The sequence below is a fragment of the Lactuca saligna genome, chromosome 1, assembly GCF_052625555.1.
Source record: "Lactuca saligna cultivar CGN05327 chromosome 1, ASM5262555v1, whole genome shotgun sequence".
Classification (NCBI taxonomy): domain Eukaryota; kingdom Viridiplantae; phylum Streptophyta; class Magnoliopsida; order Asterales; family Asteraceae; genus Lactuca; species Lactuca saligna.
This window is the reverse complement of record NC_136417.1, coordinates 14993149-15005849: the sequence shown is the minus strand read 5'-3', so window position 1 is coordinate 15005849 and position 12701 is coordinate 14993149. Positions and strand designations below refer to the sequence as shown.

Here is a 12701-nt window from a genome sequence, read left to right as displayed (position 1 = left end):
GGTGATTCATGATGAGTGAAATCTAAGGGTGTGGACAAGAAGCAGATTAGATTGAGTACTTGATACATTTCTGGAAAGAAGCAGATCATGATTCTATCTCCATATGGAAATGGAGCCCACATTCAGGTACTCCTATCATTTAACACTCTTTCTTAATTTATGACAAAACCATAATTGATAAAAAAAAAATAATAGAGTAAATTACAGTTTTGGTCCTTGTCGTTTACATCTATTTGTATTTTTAGTCTAATATTTTAATTTTTCATAATAGGTCTATATGGTTTCCAAAAGTTGTATGTGTGGTTACTAAAGCAGTTATCTTTTAATGAGAAAAAAGAATTAAAAAAAAAACAAAGAAACGAAAAGACAAAAGGAGAAATCTTGTCATTTCATATGTAATTAACGAAATTCATTAGATAATAACAATCTCAAAGGCCATACATATAATTCCTAAAAACTATATGAATGTACCATGTCAAATTGAAAAGTTTAATTAAAACAACAAATGAATATAAACTGCATGGACCAAAACTATGATTTACTCAAAATAATATTTTTGTAGTTTATTAATTAGATATAATTTTTTAAGTGGGTTTACAAACTTATCATTTAATATATATTTACCAGATTACACAACTTTATAAAATGGTGAAATTGATGAGTTGATTACATTAATTAAGAAAATCTACATAAAATACTAAAATAATGATAACATTGCTACATTAAATGATTTATATAAGGTTGTTGGCATATTTATACTTATATTAATGCTTCATTCTACATCATATTTGTTTTGAAGATGCAAACTTGATGCTTTATCCTATTGTTTAATAATCATTTATTCTAGTGTGAAAGGTTTTAATAAATGAATATCTTTGATAAACGGTTTAATTTTAATTTTTATCTTTTAAACAGAAAAGTCTTGATTATTTTATATTTTGTCAAAATTAACGAAATAACTCTTATTTTTCAACAAAAAATGACATATTTTCTAATAAAATTAGATAATCAGAACTTTTTTGTTCAAAAAATAAATATCGGATTAAACCGTAAACTGAACCAAAATATTAAAACTTTATCGGAGATTTCCATTTAATAAAATATAAATTGACAAAGATTTGAGAAATTGATGCTTCCATATATACCATGTATTACGTTTGGATTCATTTGAATGCATATTTTGTTGGATTAGTGATTACGAAGTTTAACAATAAAGATTATAACTCTGATATCATATCGAATATCTTTTAGGATTAAAGACTTTCTTCGGTAACATGTCCTTGCATCTATATATGTGCCATAAGAATTCAAGTAAATGAATATTGTGAAGATGTCCTGCCATCCTTAGATTCTTTCATCAATAATCGCGGATGTTATTATTTCCCCTGATTTTATATCATACTATTATATTATACTATATCAGTAATATCTTGAATTTTAAGATCTATAAGTTATACAGTTTTCTATACAAATCAAGTATTTATAAATAATTTATTAATACTTATCAAAAGTTTGAAGATTTAAATTAAGGAAAGTAATTATGAAATTCAATTTGGAGCAAAATAAAATTTTGAAAATATTAAATTCATGTATATAAATTAATTTATATTTTTTAAACTAAGCACTAACGTTAAATAATTTACATCAATAGTATAAAAAGACAATATAAACATACATATTTTATTTAAAAATGTTAATTTTTATTACATGATAACTAATAATGAAATCTAATAATTATTTCCCGTAAAAAAAACTATTCGTCAAAAATACTATTTATCGTTGTGCATACATCTAGTATACTTTAATTAGTTTTTTTTATTTATATTTATTTAATATTAAATGCATATTATAATTTTAAAAAATTAAAGAAATGTACAATTTAAGTTAGAATTTAAAATTATTTTTAAATAATCCATAATATTATTTGTTTATAAAAAATTATATATATTTTTGACAAGATAAAGAACAAACACTTTATGGCCTTAAAGGATTTTCACCTCATGGTAATAGCCATTAAAGTATATGTAAAAAGATAATTAGTTTTGAAAATGAAATAATCAAACACATTGTTTTATGTCGATACATTTGTTGATGTAGCATCTATTTGTAATTTCAAAACATCAATATACTTCTATATTTAAACAAAAACAATGTATTTTCATTTTTAAACAAATATATATATATATATATATATATATATATATATATATATATATATATATATATATATATATATATATATATATATATATATATATATATATAATATTCACTTTAAAAATGTGTTGCATTGTTGGAATAACTATGTTTTTTTTTCTTTCTAAATTTACATTAATGAATTAAATGGTTTTTTAACATATTATCATGAATTCAAAATGATATATTTTCGATACAATGGATCCAACATAAGAAAACAAATCCAACATACACAAAAAATGACCATAAAAATTGTCTTTCGAAAAAAAAAAACGAATCTTTACATTAAAACTAATGTTTAGTGATGCATGGTAATACATTGTAGCCTTTTATTGAAACGATATGTTTCCTAAAAAAACTAATCGATTAATTGAATATAAATAGTGATACATTCGAATTCGTCGTTTGGCACGAATAAACGGTTAATATTTATTGAAATATTTAAGTTACATACTAATATAAAAATTGAAATCCTTATATAAATATAGTTCTTCTAAAATAATAAATATTTGTTTATAAGAGATGATGAGACAAAAATGTCAGTATTTTCTAGTTTGAAAACATGTTTAAAATGCAATTTTGACCTCTAAAATCTAAAAGGTCAAACGAAAATGACCACTCGAGACGTGACTTTTTGTGGAACGATGTAACTTATGAAAGAATAATCTAGTGAGATGCTAGATAACAAGAAAACTACTTAGATGTAACAAATTTAATTGAATTTTAGACGGGAAGGTATGAGCAATGCCCATACTCGTTATTGTGACGTGGCATGCATTATAACGGCGTGGAAACGGGTGAATACCGCCCACCTACCCGTTTTTGCACGTTACATTATTGTCTGCGATCATTGTAACGAAAGGCAACGCGATAAATTCAAACGTCGAGGCTTCTTTTGACTGTTTTCAAACAATTACCTTTAATTAAAAAAATTATGTGTAAATACATATACAAAACCTAACTAGTTGGTCATTTCCTCAATTTAATGTTATAACACCATATTGACATGATATGGGAGGTGATAACTTTTAGGTATGATAACATCCCATTAACTAGTTGTCCACACCTACTATCCTTAAAATCAACCAAACGCAATTAACGTTCAATTTTATGCTCTTGTCCAAAAAGGCAAAAACTAAAGAATGATTGTGACACTATGTATTAAAATATAATGGTTTTCCTTTGTTTAGTCGTTTCAAAACTTAAGTCATTTTGAAATTTATATATCACCTGACAAACCCTGTATATAACTACACTATAATTTTTTTTATATTGAAGTCATCTCTTAGTTGTTCTCCTAATACAGTTGTTTTATAAAATTATAAATAACTGGCGGATCAATATTCCACCAACGAACAACTTGAGACCAAGTAGAGACTGTGAGGGGGCACGAAAATACAATATGATGCAAATTCTCGATTTACGAGTCACTTGTGACAAATAAAAGAGAATCGAATCCAATTCTACGTTTGTCTAAATCTGCCTTAATTTGTAGTTTTTTCAACTTCATTCTCCAAGTCAACACATCCCCCTTAATATGAACAAAGTTGTTCCATCAAGTCATATATTCTCCCATAACTAACGTCGATCTTCCAATCAACCGTATTATTGAAAACACAGTGTAATTACTCGTTGCTTTTAACTCCCACCTCCATTTATTTCGTTGATCTAACATAAAGACATTTTGTAATAAATTCTTAAGTTTGATCATTTGAACTTGATTAATTGTCAACTAAATTTTATAAACTAAGTCTTTTAAGTTTTGAGCTTTCAATATCCAACAACTTGTAGCTTCTTATTTGCTATTGACCTGTGACTTTGTTATTTTTGCCTAAAAGCATGTTTTCCAATGGATCTCTAGTGACGAATTTCAAGTGTTACTTAAGTTTTAAGAAATCAAATCTAACACCATAATTCATATATCTCCATTCACTTATTTAATTTTTATGTTGGCTTAAAGAATTGATCTAAAATGCATGTCAATACGTTCCATAGTGGCAAGGTGTAACTCTGATGTCCAAAAAAAAAACGCGATTGTGTTGTTATGTCTAGTGTGTGCCAAGGTCAGTCAATATGTGCCAAGAAACGTTATGGCAGGGGAGGTTTTTTCAACTTGTGTTTTTTCTTCTTTTTTCTTTTCTTTTGATCAAACAATAAACCTTTGGATTTTTGTTAAATTTGTTTTGTTGATAAGATATATTTGATATAAATCTATAAATATGTGATTTTTGTATTTATTAAAGTTGCTTAATAATATAATTTAATAATAGTAATATATATATATATATATATATATATATATATATATATATATATATATAAAAGGTTAGGATTAAATGTGGATTATAAATATTGTGTGAATGTATGATAAAATTCTAACTGTCAGATTAAAAAAATGAAAGGATGTGATCTTAAGGTGCATGTTATTAACATGGATTACTATTTATAATTACACTTAATTAATTATAATAGAAAATATTATATTTTATTAGGAGAGAGAAATTTAAATTGCTTATATTTTTGGCAACTAAAGTCAAGATTATAAATAAAAAAATCAAATATTATTTTTAATTCAAAATGTTTAAATTAAATAATATTTTCTACGAATACGGTGTCATTCAATATACACATATATACATGAACACATATTTTCATTTTGCGCCCGTCGTTTGGCTCGGGTAAACGGCTTGTGCGTGTATGTGTGTGTATATATATATATATATATATATATATATATATATATATATATATATATATATATATATAGAGAGAGAGAGAGAGAGAGAGAGAGATGTGACTTTTTTTTATCAATAGAGTCGAAATATTTTTTTTTTTTTGAGATTTCCTTATTTTTTGTTATGATTTATGAATTTGAAATAGAATTCCATTAAAATAGATGAACGATTTTAGAATTATATGATATTTGCTATGCTTTCGCTTTTTTAGTTTGTATGAAATTAATTGTTGGACCCGAAAACAAAGTTGATTTCTAGCTATATATTTCATAAGACTAGTGGGTATGGGTCCAACGAGAAGCGGCGGGGTGAGGTGGCACCCCTCAATGCCGTTATAACACGGGGAACACCGCCCCCCTGCTCGTTGCTTCTTGTCGAGGTGAATCTCGTTGCGATGGCGACGGGAAGAAACGAAGATAATTAAAAAAAAATGACCGTTTTAAATTAAAAAAAATTACCGTTTGATTTGCAACGGTTTAAAAAAAAAAAAGTTAATTATTAAAAAAAAAACATTTTATCCTATAAATACTCTCATTTTATTTAAAATTTTCACACACTTTTTCTTATCCTCTCTACATACTTTCAATCATCTTCAAAAAAAATATGGATCTTTTCGACTCCTCCGATGATTAAGATGACGATATTTTCTTTAGGATGATATATCATTATTACATTATTACACTACCGACCTGCTACAACCAGACCCAGCCCCGCTACTAACAAGACGTGCGATGTTAAACAGAAATCGCGAGGAAGGACACGAACATCTATATCGCGATTACTTTGCGGATAATTGTGTATACGGGGAGAAGGACTTCAAAAGAAGATTTCGTTTGAGTAGGGATGTGTTCTTACGAATCGCCAACGCCTTGGAAAGCCGGTATCATTTCTTTACTATATTTTTATACCAAATAAATAAAAATGTACTACATGTTTCTTTAATTTTACAACATATGCAATATATTTTTAAACTATAGTTAATTTATGTTTAGGTACGAATTTTTTCAATTAAGATATGATGCTAGAGGTAGACGGGGGTTTACAACGTTGCAGAAATGTGCTGCGGCCATTCGTTTTTTTTTTTATGGCTATAGGGGAGTCACCCGACACCATGGACGACTATATGAGAATGTCCGAAAGAACCGCAAGATAGAGTTTGTATACATTGTCAAGGGGTGTTGTTGAAACTTTTGGAGACGTGTATTTGCGGAAACCTTCGTTGCATGATTTGCAAGAATTGTATGCGACGCATGAAGAACGTCATGGGTTTCCCGGAATGATCGGAAGCATTGATTGCACACACTGGAAATGGAAAAATTGTCCGGTAGCATGGAAAAGGCAATACGCAAGTGGTCATCACGGATCACCTTCATTGGTGTTAGAGGCTGTCGTTTCTCAAGATTTATGGATTTGGCATGCATTTTTTGGGGTTGCGGGTTCCAACAACGACGTCAACTTTCTTGATCAGTCGCCAATATTCGATGATCTTTTGAACGGAAAAGCCTCAGATGCTCCTTTCACGGTGAATGGAAACGAATACAAATATGAGTATTACCTTACAGATGGAATATATCCTCAGTATTCCACATTCGTGAAGGCATTCCGCCACCCGGTTGAAGAACGAGACAAATTTTTTAAGAGAAGACAAGAAGGAGCACGTAAGGATGTGGAACGTGCTTTTGGGGTGCTGAAGGCGAAGTGGCATATAGTCGAACATGCAACACGACCATTGGATTTAGAAACTTTACGATATATCATGTATGCGTGTATCATAATGCATAACATGGTAGTAGAAGATAAAGAGCGAAATATTGCACACTATATCCCAACGGAGCCCAGACACGTTCAGTTTCAACCAGGAACAGCAGATTATTTGCATCGCGTTGTTGATATTCAGGACGCAAATAAACACAAACAACTGCAAGAGGACTTGGCGGATAATATCTTCTATGGTAACAATAACGATAACGAATAGCGTTGTTTTTTTTTTTTTTTTTTTTTTTTTTGAATTTGGATGTTATTTCTTTTTTTTTTTTTTTTTTTGGATATTATGTGTAATTTAGTCTTTATGTTAATTTTAATTTTTAGAAACTTTTAATTGTTTTTTATACTTTTTAAACATTATGTTTTATTTATTTTTAATTTAAAAAATATTTGTCTCAATTTAAAAAAAAAATCGAAATAAATAAAATAATTTATAAAATGAAAAAAAAAAGTTGGTGTCATAACAAGATATAACATGTTGCTCATTTCCTCACTTGGTGTTATAACACCATTGATGATGTGGCATGTGATGTGGCACCAAAATGGTGTTGCATCTAGTTCCTCACTTGGTGTTATAACACCATTGATGATGTGGTACCAAAATGGTATTGCATCTAGTTGCCCACACCTTATGGTCTAAATGGTTTATGGACACAATACCTTTACTTTAATATTTTGTACGCGTAAAATGGAATTTGCGTAAAGAAGATATTTATCGTCAAAATATTGTGCTTGAAATTAATATTGGGAAAATTAAAAGCTTGGTTCGTATAGAAAGAGTATGAAAGTATGAACCACTTTATATATATATATATATATATATATATATATATATATATATATATATATATATATATATATATATATATATATATATATATATATACGGTGGCATTAGAGTAAGTTTCAAATATAATTAACATATTAGCTTTCTCAGAGGTCATGCAAAATCGATGGAAAAAAATGCATACAATTTTTGCTAAATGTCTATAAGTTTTATCATATGGATTTGTGTCAATAATAATGACTCTTTCATAATGTCTAGAGGTTTAATTATGTAGAGTTATGCCCATATTAATTAGAATAAATGTTTTATGTATGTAAAATATGACTTATGATCAAGAGCTGTGAGTTTATAAATACGATGTAAAATCCAGACACAACTTGCAACAAGAAGATCAGAAAAGAAACTGAGAGGAGTGAGGAGACGGTTGAAAAAAGTGTATGGTCTAGCTCAAAAGTTGGAAAATGGGTTTACAAAGTAATAACCATGGGGAGATTATATTCACTTATGAAGATGAAGATGAAGATCTATAAGACATATCAAAATTAACATGTGTGTTATATGGCATGTCATGGCTTAAGCAAAAACAACATGACCTGCGACTAGGCTGTGATTTTGATTCTTCACATTTATTATTTATATGACTACACTTTTCATGACTATCTTCTCTACTAACCAACTACTAAGAACGACATGTTCTGAAAATCTCACCCCGCATCATGTCTATTGGGGTGTGCTCAAGAGTGTATCTCTCTGGCCCTAAATACATCCCTGTTTTTTCTAGAATCCCAACCCCTTCTTCCCGCCCATATCTTGAACTATACAGCTTTAGATATTCAATGTCCTGTCAAACAACAAAAACAATTCACTGTCACTGTCACTATCACTATTATACTGTTGTTATTTGTTGTTATTACCTGTAAGCCACTCAAAAGGCGTTCTAGCCTAAGAGAAGCAACCGGTTCATGTGAGGATGAGAAAACTTCACCAGGGTAAAACAATACTCCATCACCTGGAGGGAGTCCACGCCTGAATTTGATCTGTAGATAGATATATATACACAAAATAAGTGCTTTTTTTACGAAAATAACAAAGGGTTAGCGATGATGTGGCATGCCGACATCATACCTCGGCACTGGCGACAGTTGCCTTGTCGTAGCAGTTGGCACCCCAGTAGAGAAACCCGGTCCCACCTTCTTTCCATACACGCCACATCACCGCACGGTGCTGTGTGCCCCGCATACCCAGGTGCCAGTTAGGATGAGGGTCAGGTGGTCCCATGCACACGTATGTCCACCATTCCTGTTAATATAGTATTATACATCCCATTACTTTACTCATCATCATTATCTTATCATCCACATACTAATAATAAATAATAAAAAACATCAATAAATAAATGGTTGGGACAATACAAATAATTGGAAAATATTATATTACCTCATTGTTTTCTGGCTGTATCTCTGCAAGTATATCCTTCACCATCTCTTCCCGGTTACCAATCACCCACTCACTGAAAAAAAAAAAATCTCAATTTTGTTGAATATAATTGAATGGAAATAAGTGAATGTTGTTATTAATTAATTACCTTGTACAATATATTTGCGTATGAGGGCGTAGGTATCCTGGTACCTTGAGAAAGTTGTCTGGAGCAAGAGGGGCATCACTCGGACCTGAATAAAGCTAGAAACTAGTCTCAGATCCTCTCTAGCTAGCATAAGGGTAGAACAGTAATTTACCAATCTTTATATCAATTATCAAATAGTCTACCCGAGTAGTATGTAGTCAATACACGGGCATCGGGTGCATACGCATGAATCTCACTAGCTTGGTGGCGAATAGCATCATACTGTTGCACATTCAGTGGCTGCAACAATAACACACGTATTCCAAAATGAGACAAAAACATTAAAATATATATATATATATATATATATATATATATATATATATATATATATATATCTGCTTCAAGTGTTAATACCTCATCCCATAGGTAGAAGTAGGCTTTCTTCCAATGACTTTTTGATCTCAAAATCTCAACCTCCTTCTGCAGATAATCCTTTGTCAAATCCCCACTGTTAAAAATCAAAAATCTCATCAATAATACATGATAAGAAACACCAAAAACCAGTTCAGGGATATAAATAATTAAATACATACCAAGGGACTACAGGACTATATGGCACAGCATAAGCTGCAAGGCGAGGATCTGAGAAAAATTCATCTGATTTTGGATGATCAGCTACACAATAGAGTTACAAAATAGTTTTGGATCAGTATTATGAACACCAAATAACACTAAAAAAAAGCAGATTAAATGAAAGATTAGTATACCAGGCCATGGAGATGTGTAAGTCAAAACACGCATGCTGTTACCCCATTTGCAGAAGTAAGGACTGATTTTATACTGAAGAAGCCACTTAAAATGTTGTTCTAATGCATCATACCATTCAGCACTTCCATGTTTAACACCAAAACGATCTTCAATTACAGTATCCGATATCTTACATGTCATTAAGGATGTAGACATTAGCAAAAAAATTAGTCATGAAACTAAACTGAAGGAATTTAGTTTAGGATACACCAATGACAGCTGGAAGCGAGGGCGTTTCTGGAAGAACAAAGTCCCAAACAGTCAAACTTAGCTTCACATGTATCGAAAGGTTTGCATCTTCATCCATCATATCTAGGGGACCATTTTCTGAAAAGAATTCAGAAAATGAAGGTGATAGAAGAACTCTTCTCAAAGTTGTATTTGCAGATTTTACTCTTTCTACCTGACAAAAAGAAAAGATTCCATCTCCATCAACAGTTCATTACAAAAATTATTAAACACAAATGATAAACAATCTTAATCTCACCACTTCTTCCACTGTTTTCCCATCAATTGGCTCAATGACATCAAGACAGTTTTTTAGTTCCCTGTATAGTTGATGTTTCTCAGATTTACCAAGAAATTGTGCTGCATATCTGCAAAGATTTAAACCAAACAAATATAGATAAATCTAGTATTGATTAAACTCGGCTACATGATTAGTATTAGCATTAAAGATAGTAAGTTCCATAGATTTTCATTCAAGTTTCAACAACTAATAATTAACTGAAAAAAGAGGGTAGGCAATCACTCTGCATCTGCTTTGGTAGCAGTAACTATAAATTCTCCATCATATTGTCCTGGAGGTTGTGTGCTTGGAACATCAATAGAAATCCAAATGGCAGATGTTTCTCTGCAGAAAAATAAATAAATAAATAATAGTCGAATCAAAAGACATTTGACTAAAAAAAGTCAACAAAAATGTAATCAATACCCTGGAAGCAGATTTATCTGTGAGATTGGCATTTCAATTGGTACAAGTGCATCTGGAACACCCAAAATAGGGACCACACGTCTCAATGTAACTGATTGACCAATGACCAACCTGGTTACAACCAATATTAGTAATAATTTTAATCCAAAAAAAATTGATTAATATTAAAATATACATTTCAAGAAATACTAACCTGTCACCAGAAGTAGAACAAAGATCAGTACATTGAATCTGTACAACCCCAGCAATATTGGTTCCACTCCAAGAAACTTTAGGACGTATAGCAATTTGAATGCTTTCCCTCTCATTTCTTGCAGCTAAAAGAGATACCTTCAAGATAACAGTATTTATGAAGAAAAAGAAACTTAAAATGCTTTTTAGATATCAGCAGTGGTTAGAAACTTACAGGCTCTAATGGTCGAGGCATTTCTTGAGGTCCTACATTTGCAGTGTTTGGCATACTCCATACATGTATTAATTCAGAAGTTGGAACTCTGGTAGGATCAATTGTCCCTCTCAGTAGACTTTGATCCTGTACTTGTAAGCTGCCATCACCCCATCCATATGCTGTCCCACCCCCAGCAACGCCTTCAACTGGAGGAACCATGTCTTGGGGACTCTCTGTATCAGAGTATGCACAAATATAACACATCAAACAACCATAAACAGAAAAGCATTATGTTAAAGAGCATACATAAAAATAACACATTAAAGGCACGGTTCTGAAACCCCTGTAATGCATTGCCCGATTTGGGACAAACCACCATAGATCCCACTTCATCTCCAATAATTTTCGAAAGGGGAAACAAGTAAAACATCAGCCAATCTCCAAACTCAATTGCACTAGATTCATCTTCATAACATCAACAAATTACCAACACAAATTCTGATTATCAAAGTAAAACAACAATTCACATCTACGCTAGGGTGAATAGCGAGTGATTAAAGCTCACGTAACTTATAAATAACAAACGTCAAGTAGAAAACCCTAAAAAGCATATAAATCCGGTCATAAAAGGTGAATAGACGACGAATTACAGGCAAAGCAGAACTTAGTGTAAGTTAAATTGCACAACAATGAATCGGCAAGAAAGTAGAGCAGGTAAGTGAAATTGAAATGCTTCGATGAAGAATAGATGAGACAAACCAGAGTTGTTCATGTTTGGTGATGCAGATGAAGGTGAGAATCACAGTGTAATTCTGGTGGAGTGGTGGTAATGATTGTGAAGAAACTACAGAATGAGAGGCAAATGAGCGAACGGAATGATAGTCGGGGCGGTGATGATGATCTAGTCTCGAAGGCACAGAAAAAATGGCAGTACCTACTATTTTGTATTGGCAGTATTGACATAAAAGTATACAATAATCAATTGATATTACGGGACCCATGTTTCTTACTATTTCCGGAAATGTAAACTTGTAATCGTCATCCTATTTTTGTAATATAAAAATGACCTTAAAATGTAATATAGTTTTTATATACATATTTTGCATATGTTTAGTTTTATTTATTATTATTATTTTTAAATAAACCTTTGAATTTATTGTTTTTGTACACGTTCACGACCGACTAATTTAGCTTAAGTTATCGCTTTATACACATTTAGTCTTTAATTATTATTATTATTATTATTATTATTATTATTATTATTATTATTTGCAAAATAAGTTACTTTTATTTTTGTACAAATTCAATCATTATGATGAGTTTCTTTAAGTTTTTATTACGTGACATCCTACGTGATGAGTTTTCTAGGTTACATCAAAGAGATTTGCACAACAGATTTTCTCATAAACACTTATAGGTACATGCAACCTATAACTCTATGACATTTTCTCTAGTTATAGCAACATACTTTATGAAACAAAACTAACATATGAAAATCGAAAAAAAAAACACAAGGCTAAAAC

General features: G+C 30.6%; 1 protein-coding gene across 1 annotated transcript; it reads right to left on the bottom strand.

Annotated features, from left to right (window-relative positions):
- Positions 1-7948: 7948 nt before the first annotated feature.
- On the bottom strand, positions 7949-12132 carry LOC145016231 (alpha-1,6-mannosyl-glycoprotein 2-beta-N-acetylglucosaminyltransferase). Its single transcript, XM_078974638.1, has 16 exons — positions 11938-12132; positions 11197-11411; positions 10984-11120; positions 10791-10901; positions 10608-10709; positions 10344-10452; positions 10065-10259; positions 9817-9985; positions 9643-9724; positions 9464-9557; positions 9250-9346; positions 9068-9152; positions 8920-8992; positions 8608-8781; positions 8397-8519; positions 7949-8323 (listed from the first exon to the last, which is right to left on the bottom strand). Exons 1-16 carry the CDS (start codon positions 11948-11950, stop codon positions 8162-8164), a joined length of 1941 nt encoding a protein of 646 aa, XP_078830764.1. The 5' UTR covers positions 11951-12132; the 3' UTR covers positions 7949-8161.
- Between the last annotated feature and the right edge of the window lie 569 nt (positions 12133-12701).